The sequence below is a fragment of the Canis lupus genome, chromosome 20 (genome assembly GCF_003254725.2).
Source record: "Canis lupus dingo isolate Sandy chromosome 20, ASM325472v2, whole genome shotgun sequence".
NCBI lineage: Eukaryota > Metazoa > Chordata > Mammalia > Carnivora > Canidae > Canis > Canis lupus.
This window is the reverse complement of record NC_064262.1, coordinates 42,840,658-42,859,606: the sequence shown is the minus strand read 5'-3', so window position 1 is coordinate 42,859,606 and position 18,949 is coordinate 42,840,658. Positions and strand designations below refer to the sequence as shown.

The 18,949-nt window shown below is 52.5% G+C and overlaps 1 protein-coding gene across 4 annotated transcripts in view; it reads right to left on the bottom strand.

Moving 5' to 3' along the window:
- Positions 1–1,340: 1,340 nt before the first annotated feature.
- FYCO1 (FYVE and coiled-coil domain autophagy adaptor 1) overlaps positions 1,341–18,949 on the bottom strand; it is a 73,753-nt gene continuing 56,144 nt past the window's right edge. For all 4 annotated transcript variants that reach the window (XM_025458255.3, XM_035702514.2, XM_035702515.2 and 1 more), the window contains exons 15-18: positions 17,129–17,224; positions 13,352–13,562; positions 6,987–7,096; positions 1,341–5,156 (exon numbers count right to left, since the gene is read on the bottom strand). In XM_025458255.3, coding sequence (XP_025314040.1) covers positions 5,081–5,156; positions 6,987–7,096; positions 13,352–13,562; positions 17,129–17,224 — 493 coding nt within the window. In that variant the 3' untranslated portion in view covers positions 1,341–5,080. The remainder of the gene's footprint in view (positions 5,157–6,986; positions 7,097–13,351; positions 13,563–17,128; positions 17,225–18,949) is intronic.

The window sequence follows — 18,949 nt, the reverse complement described above, 5'->3', positions numbered from 1 at the left end:
GAGAAACCGATCTTCCATAACTTCAACTGGACAGTAAGAGGCTTGACTTGAGGGCATCATTAGTACAAGATGGGGATGCAAGGGGAGCAGGATCGAGACCAGCTCACTTCCATGCTCCCCACACCTCCTCCTGCAGGGTTGCTCTTTGCTCTTCTCTGCCATAGGAATCTCAGGAGCTGGGGATCCCTGGGTGGCGCAGCAGTTTGGCGCCTGCCTTTGGCCCCGGGCGCGATCCTGGAGACCTGGGATCGAATCCCATGTCGGGCTCCCAGTGCATGGAGCCTGCTTCTCCCTCTGCCTGTGTCTCTGCCTCTCTCTCTCTCTATGACTATCATAAATAAATAAATTAAAAAAAAAACTTAAAAAAAAAAAAAGGAATCTCAGGAGCTTCTGCCCCTGGCCAAGCTGGCCAATGGGATTGTTGATGGCCTTCTAGCTGACCAGGCATGGGGACTGACCAGTATCCTCTTTGATCTCATATGTGTTGAGCACTTTTGCATCTGCCATGGTGCTTGACACAGTGCGGTTGAGGGAAAAGAGGGAGATGAAGAAGGAAATACAGTCCTTGACCTTGAGGGAGAGCATGGCTATGGTTACAGAAAGTACAACTTATTCCCCTATAACATATTCAAGAAGAGGCCGCATGAGAATTTGGGAACAGGGGGACAGTTGGAGGAGGAAGGAAGGGAGATGGAGGGAAGGGGGGCTCGGGGTGTTCTGTGAGGTTCGAGGCACCCGAAGGTAGGAGCCCTTGTCATGTGGGGTGTGGGGCGAGTGTGGATGGACCGTCCAGCCCGAGCTCGATCTGAGCGGTCCAGGAGTGTCTGGGTCACATCCCCTCCAGGTCCATGTCCGGTCATTGCTGACCCAGTGCCAGCAGCTAAATAGCAGTGGAATGCGACTTCTTCCTCTGCCAGCTGCCTTGGCCTGATGGTCTTGCCCAGCTTTGTACCACAGCTCCACTGATCACGGTTTCAGGGCATCCATGACCGTCCCCCCTGACCCTGCTGTTCTGGTAGGTCAGCAGGTGTTCTCTTTCCTTGCAGTGTCTCCGAGTAGCCCAAGAGAGCCAGGCAGCTCATGTGGTAGAGGGGGTAGCTTGGAATGATACCTTGGCTCCAGCAGGTCTGAGTACTGACCTCAGGGTAGATGGGAAAGTGTCTGGATACCAGGCCACATGGCAACCTCTCAGGGTATCTGCTGGTGTGAACCCTTTTGAAAATCCGGAGTGTACCAGTTGAGGCCGTCTCCTGGTAGGGCAACTCAACTATGAGTCTGATCTGGGTAACTTCATCAATGGGCCTTATGTCCCAGGAGAATGAAAGACAAGGCTACTCCCCCCATGTCATAGTGTTTGCTTTATTTAAATCCTGAGGTTAAAAATAAAACCATTCCCAATGGTGCAGCAGATGCTATAAAGGGATACATTTGAGATATAAAAGTTTCTCACCCCTACTGCGCAGGTGGGGTGTTGGCATTGGATGTGCTTCTGGGTAATTCTTTGGCAGGTAAGAATGCAATGGGTTCCCAGACCCACTACCCCATAAGGCCTCGAGAATTGAGGATTTGTCAATCAAAATGCAATTCTGATTTGGAGCTGCTCAACGGAGGCATGGATGTTGCTCTGCAGCCCCCAGAGGCAGAAGCATCTCTGGATAACACTCATTATGAGGTTCTAAGGAAGCCTGTTCATTGGCGATGTCTACTGAAATCTAAAGATAGACTTTATTATCTTTAAAAAGCAATTATGGGGGAAAAGGCATTATTAATTAAGCATTCCCTATCTCCTTGGAAGAATCACAACGCAATGAGAAAAACTCCAGGTTTCCTCTAAGCAATGCCTTTCGCTCTGTGTTTTGTAAACACGGCTGGCTGGCTCACTGGTCTCTGTAAGGGTGACCGCTGGTTCTCGGAATCACAGACAGCTTCTCTCTGCTTTCACTCTCAGTCCCTTGGAGCCAGGAATGGGGGTCTTACATGTAGTTATAAAGGCGAACTTTAAAAAATGAAACTCCGAAAAAACTTTAAAAATGGGCAGACATCTAACCAGTGGCCTGTAAAGCACAAATTCTGGGATTTCACCTCCAAATGGGGATTTCCTTTCATTTGAGTCTAGAATGGCTTAACCACCTTGGGGGGAGGAACAGGGAGTGGATAACTGAAAAATTTCAGAAAAACCATTCCCTTGATTTTTCAGTTATATTATGTGGTTTTTTTCTACTTTACAGACCCGGTGGGGTTTTTCAGTTCCAGATTCCTTCTTGGTCTGGTTGACCTGGAGTCCAGCGGACTCCGGCCACAAGTGCACCGTGGATGCCACGATTTATCCTGACGCCCTTCCTTGCTGCAAGTGAGCATGTCTGAGAGGCTGAATTCTCGGCAAGGTTGCTTAGTGGCTTCTGAGGCAGAGACGAACAAGGTAGCGGGATCGGTACTACAGAGCAAGTGGCTGTTATTCAGAGAGCTGGGCCATCCAGGGGCTGCCGGGTTTTCGTCTTGTTTTGTTTTGTGCTGAATAGTGATCTGGGGTCCCATTGATGATTTCTAGTGTCAGTCTACTGGCTGGGGCTACCACTTTCAATAGTTGCTCTTCATTGTCATCTGCATTTTTTAAAAGTATCTCAACCCCCAAAACCTCAGTAAAGTCGGGAACCTCTTTAAAATAGGAATAAAGCTATTCATACAAGCCACACTGAAATACGCCACCATGTTCTCTAGTTGCATAATGCACAGCAAACTCGAGCTCACACGGCAAAATAATGAAGGAAAAGTTTGTCCAGCATGAAAATAAATAGGCGACGGCATCAGGACATGGCCGCTGGGGGAGAGCAGGTCCTCTGAACTACTATGGTCAATGCCCCAGAGGGTGCACACCACAAGGGGCCCCTGCTCTCCTACAGCAGGGCTGGCTTCGTGAGAACCATGTCGTCTTTAAGGTGTAGTTGGTCCCCTGCCGGCTGAGTGACAGAGGTTCACAAGGGGGGGGGGGGGGCTTGGATGGAATGTTCCAGGCCTTTCACAGGAAACACAGGAGCTGTTAGCTGCACAGGATGGTGGCGACACCATCAGCTGGCCAGTCTCCATAGCATCCTGGGAAAGTACTCGAAACAAGACTCCAGACTGCTTTGGGTTCTTTTGTTAGTTTCTTTCTTGTGGCAGACCACTAATTCCGATGACCCTTTCCAGGGGAGAGGGTGGGTTCAAAGGCAGGACAACTTGCTCTGGAACAATCCGCTGCCCTGTAGCACACCTGTGAGGACAAGTGTGAGGCTAGGGAGAGTCTCTGGGAGTCTGGCTGCTGAGCACGGTCAAGGCCTTGGCCACTGGGAGATGCTAGGGCGCCTGGTGGCTTTCTGCTAGAGGCAGCGGCTGCTCCAAGGAAAGAGCAGGACAGGTTCGGCTTCTCTCTGGGTTAATCTCTTGGGAAAATTCACCACTCTGCCCGCTGCCCTGCCTAAAATGAACTGCAAGTGGCCAAGTCCCCTATCTGAGTGAAAGTTCTGAGTCCATCAGGGAGGTTATTTCCCCCTCCCCCTGCTGCACGAGTCCCCTCTGCTGGGTGGTGGCCGGAGGGGTCTGCACTGGACCTGGCCTGGGTGCCCTGACCTGTGCTCAGGCTCTCAGTACCAGCCTGACCAAGCCTGCGGGTGACAGGATGAAGTGTCCGTGTGGTGTGACTTGACTGGTCACCAGACCAGCTGGGGGACAGGCTGGGCCCAGCACTCAGATCCCCAGACACTCTGCCTGGTGCGTCTCACCTGGCCAAAGCGGTCTGCGTTGTCAGATGGCCTGCTTGCCTGTGAAAGTGTCTAAGCCCTGACTTCAGGCTCCGGCCTCCGTGAACAAGGCCCAAAGAGGCCAGCAAAGGGAAGCGGGATTCATCGGCCCTCAAGGGGAGATGGCTCCTGGTTCTTAGGGGTGGGCTGAGCCACAGGAAGTGGGCACATGGGGTGCTGGGGAACAGACCAATGGGCAGTAGGGCCGAGGAGGGAACTCAAAACAGATTCATGAATTATGCCTGTTGCACCTGAGTTACCAAAGACTTTTGATAAGAAGGCTGAAGTTTCTGAAAGTGGTTCTTACCCTGATTATGATCATTAGTAAACACATCTGCGGATGAGGCAGAGGCTCTTATACAGAGACAGCCCATCAGCTGAGGAGTGAGTCCTAAGGGCCAGCGCACAGCACTGCCTGTGCTGAGGGCGGCGCCGCGAGCCAGCGGGGGCTTCAGCCTCAGTGTGGAGACAGCCACTGCAGGACACGTCCTCTGTGTGTGGCGTTGGTTTCCCCGGCAGTCTTTAGTTCTGATTTCTAGGGCCATGTTTTGAACTACTGAGGGGCCTGCCTGAGTGAAGGGCTTTGCATGAGGGCAGACCTTCCCAGAAGGGCCAGGAAGAAAGTGCAGCTAGTGGCCCCTCCAAAACTGCCGAGTTTTGGAGCAGCCCCAAATTAATGGGGGCAGGAAGGGACAGAGGCCTAATGGCAAGAGGCTGACTGGGGCTTCAGGAGGCTCCCCAGTCCACCCCAGGGTGCCCTGACTGTCACGATGGCCCTGTGAGAGGCCTCGCAGCCTGAGGACTCACAGGGTCTGGCCGGGACATCCCGGCTCATGGTCACGTAGGATGCCTGTCCCCCGCTGGGCAGAGTGGGGCGCTTCTCTCCGGGAGCAGAAGTTGGGATCCCTGATCTGGCCTGGGCAACTCTCCTCGGGAGGCAGGGAGCCAGCTGTGGCTCCAGGAGAGGCTGAAGGTCTCCTGAGTGTTTAAACCTTTGGCAGAATGTCCCTTTGGATGTGAGGACAGGTGGATCCCTAATCACTGGAAACATTGCTTGAGCCCTTAAAAGCCATGGAGGCTAAGAGTGACCGTGCGTAGTGCTAAGTACACAGCGCTCCAGACAATGCAGCTCTGAGGGGCGGCCGGAGGCCTGTCTCCCAGAGTCACACACTGGTTAGATTTGGAGCGGTTGGCCCCCGCCTTTTTTTTTTTTTTTTTTAGTGCTTTATGTGACAGGTGAGCAAGAGTAGTGTTTCCTGTGCATAAAGTGAAACTATTAGAATCTAGAATCCAGGTGCTTGAGGCTACGGGAAATCACTTCCATCGTAGATCACAGGCCTGTCAACTGTCAAGTGATAAAACACTTTCTTGGAGACAAACCTGAGGAAACAGAAGTGGGAAAGGAGGGTATCACTCAGAGCGCCCAAAGCCCAAAGGCAGGGCAGCGGTGCCTGCTGGGGCTTCCGTGGGGGCTGCATGCATGTGGGCTGGCGGAGGGGGGGGCCTCTGGGAGGGCAGAGGCCTAGGTCCCTCACCTTGTTTCCTGCCTGTCCAGCAGAGCTCTACCCAGGCAAGGGTACAGGGGTCCTGGGATGTCAGCACCGACTTCCCTGGGGCTTGATACACCAACACCCCGGCCCCTGCTGCTCTGAAGCTGCTGGGGGATGTGGGGGCTTCAGGGGGGCAGTGCAGGGAGTAGACTGTGAGGAGAGGTTTCTGGGGAGGCTCCCACTGGAGCACTGAAATCCATTCTGCCACCCACAGTTTAGAAATCTCTGGCACAGAATAAGGCTGGGGTTGGTCACAGGACTCTGGCTGCCTTCAGTGAGAACTAGGAGTCTGGTCGGGGCATGGGGACTGCCTTCTGTCCTCAATGGCGTCTCCTTGGCCCCTCCGAAAACTTGTAGGGAATCTCAATGAGGTGGTGATAAGGCTCACTGCTTCTGCAGAGGATACGGGGCTCACAGCCACTTGGAGCTCTGAAGGCAGATCTTTGGACATGCTGGGCCTGTGCCCATGAGTCCTGCTAATTCAAGGTATATTTGTGCTCATGAGGGCGTGTAGGGGAGGGGCAGGAGACGAGGAGAGGTGGGAAGTTCCTTCTCTTAGCTCCTCCTTTGGTGGATGTCTTTGGTCACAGTCCCTGGGGGTTGAAGGCCTGGATATGGTGAGGGGCGGGGATGGCACAGCTTTCTAGTTATTCTGCTAAAAGCCAAGTGGGCTGGGAAGGGTCCCTGTGTGGGGGGATGTATGTGGCCCCTAGCTCAGGGCCCCACTCACAGAGGATGTAGTTGGGTGCTGGTCAGGCAGGTCTCCTAAAAAAGGTGGCCCCAACAAAGGGCTTATGCTGAAGCCAGAAGACACAAAAGGGATGGGTCCCAGCAACCTTAACCACCCCTGTTCTGTGCCTTCAAGAAATGAGGGCCCTGGTTCATGGCAGATCTCAACCGATGTGTTCCTCTCCCCAGCTCCTTCACCGGCTGCCTTCCAGCTTGTCTCCCTACACTTCGAACTTCCTGCTTCCCTAGCCCTTCACTCCTGGATCTACATCTGGTGCTGTGATGCAGTGCTTCCCAAGACCACACTGTTCCCACTGCCATGACAAGAAGGCCCCAGGGCTCCCCCTCAACAGCTGGTCCTTGCCTTCATTTCCCCCTCCCTCCCCCCCTTCTTCCCTCCTTCCCTCCCTTCCTCCCTTCTTCCCTTCCTTCCTCTGTTTCTACTGAGGCCCTCCTTTGGGCCAGACAGTGGGAGCCTGGACATCTGAGAGGCAGGAGGGCTCTGCCTGGAGCCTGGAGGCAGGCCCCCTGGGTTCCAACCTAGCTCTACCACCACCAGCTGTGTGACCTGGGAGTGTGTTACCCACCTCCTCTCCTACCCCACCCCAGTCCTCAGTCCTTTAGCAGTGCCACGAGGAGAAAGGCAGTTCCTATGACATGGGTGTGCCATGGGGCTTAAATGAATCAGTAAGAGTGGAGGGCAGAGAACTCACCTGACATATGCTAAGTCTCTGTTAAGTACTAGCCTGTATTTTATAAAATCTATAATAGACACTAGACCACCACAGTACAGGAGTCTAAGATTAAAAAAAACTATTAATAATCAATTACTGATGATTAAATAGTCTCTTTTAAATGTTCACTTCTGTTCTTACAGCCAGGTGGCAGGTGAATTCTCCAAGATGCTGATGAGTGAGGTGGAAACACCTACCTGGAAAAGGTGTTGTCGAAGATGAGCATGTAGATGCCTGGTGTGCGGACCTTGAGCTGGCCCTGAATGTTCTCCTTGTGGGAGCTGCATCGGGTTGTGGGGATAAGGACCTAGGAGGAAGAGAAGATCAGAAAAAGTGTCACAGAAGCCGAGATGCCCTATGGTGCCTCCAAGCAGACCTTTTATTCTGGGGAGGGAACTAGGCCCAGGGAGGCTAGGTGCCCTGTCTGAGGTGACAGTTGAGCAAGGCTGTGAGATGTGTGTGTCTGGGATCAGCCCCAGGAGTTGGGGGGAGTCTTCCACATGCCCTGCATTTGTTGATAACCTGTGGTTCGGGAGGAGGCTGTGGACATGCATTTTATCCAGAATCATGAGCCAGTCAGGCCCCAAAGGAGTGGTCCCCAGCTTCCTCTGACCATAGCTGAAATGTTCCACCATCTGGAGGAGCAGGCCTTTTTCTGGTCTGGAAGCGGGGGCTTATTCTAGGTGAAATCTTTGTGTTTGGCGGGCTCCTGTGGGACCTAGTGCTGTCCTGGGTGAGGGGTGTTTCACGGGATAGGCCAAGCCCCAAGCCCCTGCTCACTCCCATCCCTCAAGCACTTTGTGGAGCTGCTGAGCTTTGCCCTCTGGCTTGAACAGGCCCAGCTCCTCCAATCGCTTCTCACTTGGCCCTAGCAGGCTGCCTGTCCTACTGCACCCCATATGTCTCCATGGCCCCAGGACCCTCTCAACTTTCTGGGCCTAATCCTCAGCCTCCTATTTACCTTCTGCTTTCCCCAGGAATGAGAAATGAGCCCCAGGAAATATTTGCTTTCTCCAGGGCAGGTTCTAAGGGCCTCAGTGTTGGGGGTAAATCTGAGGACAGGTGAGTGCTGAACAGTGCCAGGAGGTGTTTGGGGGAAGGGTCTTTGGATGGCCAACCTTTCCCATGAGGGAAAGTTTAAAACCAAAGATATGGAGGGGTACCTGGCTGACTCAGTCAGTAGAGCATATGATAGGAAATGAGGACATAGGAAAATAAGACAGAGCCAACCAAGATTTTAAAAGATTTTAGAGGTGATAAACACCCCAGTGGGTTTTGTCTCAGAAAGCACCCTTAGGCCATTCACGCAGGACTGACTACACATAAGTGGTCACACAGACCAGAGACTTTAGAGACCACAGTTAACACCTCGTTGATTCAAGCTCCTAATGTGGCAAGCTTCCCCACAAGTGAGCATTTTTATTCTTTGCAAAATTAAGTGCTAGCTCCACTCTCAGAAATATAGCTTTGTGAAATTCAGTTGTTCATTCCCTTGAAACATTTTTTGCCCTGTACAAAAGGACTGAATCCAAAATGCTCATAAAAATGTGATGGGTTTTTCAACTTACACTTGAATACCAAGGCACATTTCTTGAAACCCTACGTGTTGGCCAGAGTTCCCAAAGTAAAGTAAGTTTCCACAACGTTCTGCCCTCAAAGATCTTGTGGTTTAACAGAGACAGCAGATAAGGAAACATTCAGTTATAACAGTGAGCATGTCATGAGGGGAGAACCAGGAGGGCTGCCCATTGCAGCTGTGCGGTAGTGGGGGTGGGGGGGCATCCTGGAGGAGGCTACGCTGAGCCTGGACAAGTTAGGTAGTTGGAGGGAGCTCTGGCTGTCCCAGGGAGAAGGGAAAACATATTCAAAGACATGGGAGAAGAGCTAAGATTTGATCTCTCAAGAGATAACCAAGAATAGACAAAATACACAAGACACTGGACATCAGGCAATGGAGGACAGTGATCTTTGAGAGAACAAGGTGAGGCCTGCAGCTGCCCCAGCTCACCACTTTGAAAGGAGAAAGGAGCAACAGATAGATGGGATCAACAGAAAACAAACAGTACGATGACAGACTCAAGCCGAAGCTGATTACTAAGTACATTAAATATAAATAGTCTAAACATCCCAAGTAAAAGGCAAAGATTATCAGGTTGACCCAACCCAACCCCATAAGAAACAACAATTTAAATATAAAGATACAAATAGGTTAAAAGTCAAAGCACATAAAAAGATATGTTGGGGTAGCACTAATCAAAAGAGAGCTGGATTGACTATATTAATATCAGACAAAATAGATTTGGTACCAAAGGATGTGGCCAGGGATAACTTCATAATGACAGGGATGTTAATGGATCAAGATGGATGGACCAGTCCTTCACATTTATGTCCCTAATGAGAGCTTCAAACACACAAAGCAAGAAATAGTAGAACTACAAGGAGAAATCGGTAAATTCATAATTAACAGTTGGATATTTCAATACCCCTCAATGACTGATGGAATAACAGACAGGAGCTCAATAAGGAGATGGAAGACTTGAAGAATAGTATCAATGGACTCAATCCAACTGACATTTATGGAATACTCCACCTGACTACAGCAGGACACACCTTCTTTTTGAGTGTACTGGGGACACCTGGGTAGGCCACCTTCTAGGCCATTGGAAAAGAAAAAAAAAAAAGCCCACCTCATATTTAAAAGGATTCAAGTTACACAGTCTGTTTTCTGACTACAAGGGAATGAAATTAGAAATAATTGGTCTCTGGAAAATAAAGATATTTGTAAACTAAGTAACAGTTTTAAATAGCACATGGATCAAAGAGAAATAAAAAATCAGACCGAGACCCCACAGGCATGGGAGAGAGCATGCACAGCACGTTCCTGACACCACCGTACATGTGCTCTTGTTGGGAGCTGGTGGTGGTGAGGGAGTAGAGCCCAAAACAAGCTTGGAGGGGAAAAAATGCATGGGGAGCTTACTGTGGGTAGGACTTGGGGTAGCCACTTCTGCAGGTGGTCTCATTAAATTCCACTAATGTTCTAGTGTGTTCAAATTCCACCGGGGACTGGGAATTCTGGGAGGTTGAGAGTTTGGGTTTGCTTCCATGATCTGTAACCTAAGAATTCTGACCCTGGACACTCCAGCTAGCACTCTAAGGAGCCACTAGATAGGAAGGCTGGCTGTTTATACAAGGGTGTCTGGGCACCCCACACCTCAACCTCAGCATTTACTACCTTGATTGCAGAGCAACAACAGAGAGCTTGTTAGGGTGTCTTCTGAGGAAAGTACGTTTAAAACAATATGCTTCATTTCCTTAAAACATTCTGCACCACAGACCTTTCATTCATCTCAGCTCTGCTTTTCCCACCAGGGTCAAAATCTATGAGATTTTTCTCAGGTGCCAAAGCTCACACAGATGAGGTGGTGGGAAGATGATGGGGGTCTCTGGAATAAACCTGAGGCAGGTCTCTGCTGGGTGGGCTCTGGGAGCTCCTCCCCCCAGCCTCCAGTGCCCGTATGGCGGTGCCCTGATTCATGTCATGTGTCAGCAAGACAGTCCAAAATGGTTTTATTGATATTCAGATGGGCTCCCATGGCCCTGGGCTCTGTACAAAGCAAGGGTTCTAGGCTCAGTGGAAGAAGTGAGTCATAAAAGGCTACATAGACAAACAGGTTGGTGGTTGCTGGGGGTGAAGGTTGGAAAGTGACTGCTAGTGGGTACAGTTTCTTTTGGGGATGATGAAAATGATCTCAAATTAGAGTGGCAACAGTTACACAACGCTGTGAATGCACTGTGTATCTTAAGTGGGTCGATTATCTGGCATATGAATTATATCTCAATAACGCTGTCTAACAAACACCGAGTCAAGGGTTCTTGCTCCCAGTCCTGGTTCTTCCTCTGATTCCCAATGGCCCCAGGCAGGCTGTCCAGTTTCTCTGGCCAAACAGGGGTCCGTTGCCCAGAGAGAGGGCAGGGCCTGGGTCCTGTTCCCTGCTCCATCCCCAGGCTTCAGGACAGCAGACGCCCATGGGCAGCCTCAAGACTCTGATGGACAGTTTCTTCAGTCAAGCATCTTCCCAAAGTCACAATCTCTAATCTCAGTGTTGAGACACAACCTTGACCTCTGGAAGGAAGCCCTCTGGAGAGGAGGCAGCACCGGGGGCGGGGAAATATCTGCTGGGTGCCTCCAGAAATGGGGCTGGCCTTTTCAGTGTGGCTCCTCTACCCGGGGTGTCTCCTGGTTTGGCCCAAGGCTCCTCCCCTGATGGCTGTCCCCCAGGTGCCTCCCCTCCCCCAGCACGACACTCTCTATCTGGAATCGTGGTTATCTGTTCACTAGAGGGTGGATCTCCTCAAGGGTGGATCCCACGTTGTCCCTTCTCTCTCTAGCTCTGATGCAAACAACAGAGCCCAGGGTTTAGCAGAGGCTCAGCAGATGGCTGTGAGCAGACTCTAAGTCCCTTGTATCTACACCTCCATAATCACACCCGAGTGCTTCAATCAGTTCTGTACATGGTTTCCTGTAAGGCTCAGGCAGGTCAGGGGATCCCACAGGGAAGGCCCCCAGACAGATGCGGAGGATGCGCATCTGGGAATAGGTTCCTAGGCTGATGTCTGTCCAGGAGACATTCTGGCAGAAATAACACCCACTCCATGGTGGCTGGTGATGCTGGGCTTATGAAGGCTGAGGGCACCTGATCCCCCTTCTTGCTTGCCCCCCGCAAATGGGCTCTTTCTGCCCCCTGGCGTCCCCTCTGAGAAACACACTGGTAGTTCTGAGCCCCAGAGACCACCTGGAAGCTGCAGATGAGGAAGGCTCCTCCTCCAGGTCTCCAAGCTAGAGCCCTGAATCCTGGGAGGAACCACATGGAGGAGAACCCAGGGCTGTGAGGATTTGGTGGGTGAGTGACCGAGAAAGGCGAGGCCCACGGCTTGGCCACATGTGGGCAGCAGGCACGGCAAAGGCCTGGACACGGGATTTAGTTCCCCCTCCCTGCCACCGACACCCACTGGTGTCTAATGTGGGAGGAAGTGGTGCTGTTACTTGGAAGGCCTTGGGCCTATGAGGATGAACAGCCAGGGGGCTGGCGGCAAGGTCCTGGTCAGTGTGGGGCTGACAAGCACACAGGTTACGGTTACCTCATCTGCAAAGGAGGACTGAGGCCTGGCCCACGTCACCCTCCCTGCATGCAGCTGGCGGGGGCTGTGTCTGCACCTGCTCCCACACCGCAAGCCCAGGACCTCCTGGGGGCAGAGTTGGAACCTCAGGAAGGAAGGGCTCCAAGCTGGGTATGTGGTGTGGCCATGAGCTCCGCCCCCAAAGGGAAGGGGGGGTGGAGTGATTTCTAAATAAGAATAAACACGAAACTCCACAAAACAAGGCCACCTCAAGGAGGTTAGAATTCAATTTTAGGAGTGAATTTGAAGAGGACAAAAATGACAAAGCAGTCTCTATAGCAGTGAGCAGTACCAATGGGGCAGAGATGGCAGGAGAGCTAGCCAGCTCCCCGCCATCCATCCCGGCCCTCACTGAGAGCCCCCTGCAGCCAGCAGCCCACATGCAGGAGGGACTCAGGGATATTTGCACACAGACCACACAAGACTCTCCTTCTACGTGACTTCAAATTGCTCTCCCCCACCTTGCTTCCTGCCATCTCTGGAGCATGAAGGTTTCTGCATGGGGCAGCAGCCTGAGGTCCACTCTAAGCTCCTGTCTATCCTTTCCAGTCCCCCCACCCACAATGATTCAAATGGGGCTTGAGTTTCTACCCAAACCAGCTCCCCCTTCCCTCATGCTGAGTCAGCCTCCCACTGAATCCTGCTCGACTTTCTCTCCCGGGCTCTGGATCCCACCCCATCTTATCTTCTCTGGTTTCCAACCCCATGAGCCAGGCCCATGGCTCTCAACCTTAGTCACTCACTGGACTTACCTGGGATGCCTGTGTCCCAGCCCCAGGGCTTCTGATTGAGCAGTGTGGCATGGCCTCGGAGGTGGGCATTTCTAATGTGTAGCCAAGATTGGGACCCATGGTCCAGGCCATCATCAGCATCCCACGCTTATGAACTGAGATATGCCACCAAGACTTCAAGCCCCACCACCCAAGTGACACAATGTCTAGGTATGTCTACTGAGGTCTCTGAGGTGAGACGCCAAACACCCCAAGCTCATAACCCTTCTAATGGTGACCTGTTCGGGCTCTCCTGTTCGGGTTCTCCAAGGCTGTTAAAAAAGGGATCCCAAATCTGTATTCTCTAGTGATCTGTCCCAAGGTCAGAGGGAAGCTGTCTGACCCAGGAGCAACCTTCAGGCACCTTCAGACCTCTCTAGCCTGCAGGTCCCTCCCTCCCCAAGCTGGCCAAGACCAGGTGCTTCGGCTGCTGCATGGGATGCAGCCCAGAGGGCTTTCCCACCTGCCTTCCTCTGTGTCCCTGTCACAGCTGCAGCCCAAACATTCCAGGTGAGTCCTGCCCAGCAGAAGGTGGGGTGGCTACAGCCCCGCAGTAGGAGAGGTCCGCCCGAGCACCCTGCTGTATGAGCAAGCATAGGAGCCGTCCTTACCTTACACTGATCCAACGGTGTGTCCTCTGCCTCCTGGAAGACCACACTGAAGGAGATACTCTTAGGGTCGGAGGAGAAGACCCAGCTGATGGTGAGGCCTGCCTCAGCCACGGTGATAGGGATGAGGCTGTAGGTACTGGACCGCACAAACAGCTCCCTGTTGCTCTCCCCAAAGTTGGCGATCTCTTCTACCGTGAGGGGTAATTTTATCCTAAGATCCAAATGCAGAGAGGGCCCTGAGTCCGCTGGCCAGGTCATCTGTGCCTCAGAGGTGGCCAGAAGCCCTGGAGGCTCCTGGGAGGCCAACCCCTGGGTTACCTTGACAGACAGGCTTAATTGTGGTGGAAACCTGGATGTGCAGCTCACACAGTATGAGCCCTGACTGTGTGCCTAGCATGGTTCTTGGCCCCGGGGACACAGAAGTAAACCACAGGGATGACAATCCCTGCCTGTGTGGGGCTGGCACGTACCCATAGGGCTGTTGGAGGTGAAGGCCGGCCCGAGGTGCTCCACGCGCCCAGGGGTGGGAAGCACAGCCATCATTAGAAACTTCCAGCCCTCCCGGCTGTCCCTCTTTTCAGTGGATATCTAGGGCCTGCTGGTAGATTCCAAAGGGGCACCCTGATTTTTCTTAAACGGGTTCCAGGACCTGCCCTGGAACCTGTCTGCTGCGGAGTCTCACCCCCGGGAAGCCTGAGGTTCCTCCCCTGCAAACAGGGCCAACCCTGCCCATCCGCTGACAGGTGTGGGGAGGGCCCGAGGATGAGCTGGATGGGAGCAGAGCTGCTGCGGCTGGTTCCTGACCGAGCAGCGCCCCCTCCTGTACAGAGCACGCTGGCGCGGGTCACCAGGACAGCCTCAGGGGAGGGTGCCACCTCAGCAGGGAGAGGCCTTGGGCGAGTCTCTTCCCCTCAACTGTGAACCGGGAAGGTGGCAGCCACTACGCCAGGGCCCTCTGCTCGCAGGCTTCCTGTGCTAGCACCACGGCTACGGGAGGGAGCATGACACTCCCATTTTACACACAAGGAAGCCAAGATTCAAACAGGTTAAGAAACCTGGTGCAGGGCAGCCCTGGGTGGCTCAGCGGTTTAGCGCCGCCTTCAGCCGGGGCCTGATCCTGGGGACTCAGGATCGAGTCCCACGTCGGGCTCCCTGCAAGGAGCCTGCTTCTCCCTCTGCCTGTGTCTCTGCCTCTCTGTCTCTGTGTCTCTCATGAATAAATAAATAAAATCTTAAAAAAGAAAAGAAAAGAAAGAAAAGAAACCTGGTCCAGGTCCCCGGGGCGCTGATAAGAAGCCATCACCTGTCTGCTACACCAAACTGCCTCTTGTGGTCAAAATCTATTACTGCTCCCCTAAAGGCAGCAGCGGAAGCTAAAGCTCAGAGAGGTTAGGTAACTAGCCCATGACTGCACAGCAAGTAGGTTACGGGGCCGAGTTCCGTCGGCCTTCAAAGCTGTGGAGATGGATGGAAATATCCCCCAAAGCTGTGCTAGTAAGAAGAGTAATCAAGGACGAAAAAATCCAAAATGCCCTACAGAGCAGCCCTGGCAAAGTCATTCCACTTTTGTGAAGCCTTAATTCAACCTAACATTTTCCCATGTGTTGATTTAGGTTTTATTTCTAAGTATGTACAAAAAGCCTTGTCCAACATTCACAATTTTCAAGAATCTGAGAGTTAGTCAAAGGGTCTATTTTCTTGTAAGGAGTGAATCTTACTGCACGACCCTATGCGCAGTCACCCTGATAGAACACCCTACCAATGCCGTGCCATTTTATAATTTTACATTCCCTCACATCCAGTCATTTAGATTGTACTTTTAGTCTTTTCTTTTCTTTCTTTTTTTTTTTTTTTTACCTTTCTAGACCTCATCTGTTCACTGAAAGGATGATACTCAGTCTTCCCAAAGGAGAGGTTAATAAAAACAAATCAACACCTTGCCATCTCTGCTCAAATCTTTTTTTCTTTTTAAGAGAGAGAGAGAGACAGAGACAGAGAGAGAAAACACAAATTGAGGGAGGGGCAGAGGGAGACAATCTTAAGCAGGATCCATGCCCAGTATGGAGCCCAATGTCGGGCTCGATCCCATGACCTTGAGATTGTGACCTGAGCTGAAGTCAAGAGTTGGACACTTAATGACTGAACCACCCAGGCACCCCTCAAATATAACTTTAAATAAAAGGAGCCCACTATCTACAGGACCCACATCATTAATGTAAATTCTCCTGGTTTCCCCAATTCTGTCCTTGTCACTCCCTAGTCATTCTCCACATGGCAACTAGAACGATCTTTTTTCAAATGTAAATCAGATTAAGTCATTCTGTTCCAAACCTCATTTTGGGGCTCCCATTTCCCTCAGATTAAAAGCCAAAGTCCTGTCAATAGCAAACAACGGGGCCCTGATGTGACAAGGGCCCCCTTCCCTCTCTGACTCAGTTTCTCTCAATCTCTCTGCTTCAGTCACACTGGCCCTTTCCCTGTTCTTTGAACATGCCAGCTGCCATTCTGCCCCAGGGCCTTTGTACTGCCTGTTCCCTCTGCCTCAGTGCTGTTCCCTCACAGAGCTGCACAGCAACTCCCTCCAGTCTTTACTTTCTTAGTGCCACTTTATTTAAAATTACAAATTCCACCCTCTCCATCCTCCTTTGTTTCTTTCCCACAGCAAGCACACCTTGTTGCACATTATGTGATTCACTTGTTTACTTATGTTTATTGTCTGTCCACCCCTGCTGGGATATAAACTAAACATGAAGGCAGGGATCTTTGTTTTGCTAACTGACATACTCCAAGGACCCAGAACATACCTGGCGCCTGCTAGGTGCTGAGTATCTGTGAGTGATTGAGTGAATCTAGTCAGTGACTATTAAGCCATTATGCAGGTATTAGACACACCACAGGAGAAAAAGAATAGGATACATGAAAATACTCATGCAGTGGTAAGTTTTAAAAACTATGGGGGTGGGGGTGCCTGGGTGGCTCACTCAGTTAAGTGTCTGCCTTTGGCTCAGGTCACGATCTCAGGGTCCTGGGAACAAGTCCTGCGTCGGGTGCTCTGCACATCGGGGAGTCTGCCTCTCCCTCTACCCCTCTCCCCTACTCATGCTCTCTTTCTCTCTCTCAAATAAATAAATAAACTATGAAATGAGATGTAGAATATTTTGTGTTGAAAATTATGTAGATATGTATTTTTAAAAACTGGAAGGCTATATACACTGAAGTGGTTTGCTTGTCTTTTCCTATTTTATACAATGAAAATGGACTGCTCTTACAGTAAGAAAACAAAACAAAGTTATTTAAAAAAAAGAAGAACACAGGGCACAGGCCTGAGAAAGGGATGGCTTAGGGGGCACGGGGAGCTTCTGAAGGTGAGGGAACTGTTCTCTGGCATCACTGTGGTCACACGGGGGTGACACTGACCTATCCTAGACCTGTGTCCCCACTCTGGGTCACACTGGGGCGTGGAGCCAGCTGGGCTCTGAGGCCCCTGAGATCATAGAAGCCCCTGGCTGAATCTGGCGTGGGGCTCAGCAGGATGACTGGTGATTATACTGTATTATTTGTCAGAATCTAAGCATCGTACACATAGAGGGGGAATTTACTGTATATAAATTGTACTTTTTTTTTTTTTTAAGCACAGACTGAAAGCCACTATCAGTGCCACGTCAGAGCCTCTGAGGGCTTCCAGCTCTTCCCCAGAAGTGATGCCCTAGGGCGTCCAGCTCAGGGGCAGGAGGCGGGGGGGGGGGGGGGGGGGTGGGGACGACACCTGTCACTTACATCAGTTCTCCGGACTTCAGCAAGCAGATCTCGGCATCCTGTCCCAGCGGCATGTCTTCAGTGTCCTCAGGGGTGAGCGAGGTTGACATGGTATCCCTGAAATGTCATACACAAGAAGGCACAGCCATTTGGTCATCAGCATGCAGGGTCCCACACCCTGGGGTCCGCAGCCTCCGGGTCAAGTAGCCAACCGCAGAATGCATGGGATCCTTTGGTCACAGAGGCCACAAGAGGGCATCTGGCAGGCTCTCCAGGGACTGGCACAGGGGCCCGGCCCAAGCAGGCAGGACAGGGAAAAGTCAATGGGGCTGCCGTGACTTCCCCAGCGTCTTTCCCGTGGGTGTGGGGAGGGGCTGCACACAACTCAGGCCACCCTCCTACCCCACGCCAGTGGAGTACGGTCAGCAGCACCCTGGGGTCCTGCCTGGCCAGCCAAGCCTGCTCTGGCTCATCTCTGGGGGACAAGGACAGACCCCCAGGAAACAGCATGGGCCAAGGGGGAGCAGTGGGACAAAGCCATGGACAGAGAGTGGGCCTACGCCACACGTCGTCTTTCACTCATGACCCAGTCAGCGCGGACACAGCGTGCTTCCCACGGCGCTCCATGGAACACCAGGGCCGGGGCGGAGGGCCCCACACGCTCCCCCTCACGGAGCCCCTGCACACTAGACAGGAAGGTCGAGGCTCTAGGAAGGCAGCAAGGACATCTACTGGACTTGAACCCTAGCGCTCCTGTATTTATTTGATCACGGAACATTTTAAACTCCTACTGAACTGCTTACTCTGGGAACAGAGACGGCAGGTCCCCTTCAAGGACAGGGACACGGGGGCCCAGGCGGCTCCTGAGATGGAGGCCAGAGCCCCACACCCCGACTCCAGCTCACTGCGCATCCTGCCAGAGCCCCACATGTCTGGCTCAGCGTCTGTCATCTCTGGGGCGTCAAGCTGAACCAGCTCGAGGTGCTCTGCTCAGAGGAAGCTTAGTCCAGAAAGGAAGAATTATCTGCCCCAGGGTCTAAGTGTGAATAAAGAACATCTCCCACCTAGCACAGCTTCTTCCTAAAATGTCACAATAACCCCCTTCCCAGACGTCTCTGGGGTGAGATCAACGTGCCCCAAACTGTCCCCCTCCCACCTGCGACAGGTACCCCTGGGCTCTCACCAGCTTGGCCCTGGGGACACTCATTCGACGCCTGAGGCCCTGAGGGAACGGAGCGTACTCAGTCCTGCTCCACCCCACCCACCGGTGAAGTGCCCGGCGATGTCGGCCCAGGTCCACACTGGAGTGGGGGCTGGGCAGGACACCGATGCGGGCACGAGCCCCACCCCGCAAACGCCCTCCGTCTGAGTCAGCAGCACACGCACACACAGCTGGAAGAAGGTGCTCTTGGCACACAGAGCGGCCCAGGCAAGGTCAGAGGCCGGCAGCAGGCATCCGGATCTCGTGCTCGCACGGCTCCCCCTCCACCGCCTTCGCACCCACTCGGGCACCAAGCTCACAGCTCCACCCGGAGTGCGGCCTTGACTTGTGCCCGCAAATGACAGCATGTCTGGACTGCATGGCGTGCCACCCAGAGCCGCGCCTGGGATGGGCTCTGCAGGATTCCCAGCCAATTCCTGCACTCAGGTGAGCTCAGGACCTACCCTCGTACCATCTCTGGGACATCAGAAATTCAAGACTGCTCAGCAGCTGCACCCTAAGGCTCACAGAACTTCTGCTGGAGGCGGCAACTACCACCTCTGCCTGGAAGTGATTCCCAGCACACTGCTGCTCATTTCACTGCCAGAGCGTCCCATGGCCAAGCCCGCTGCCATGGGGGC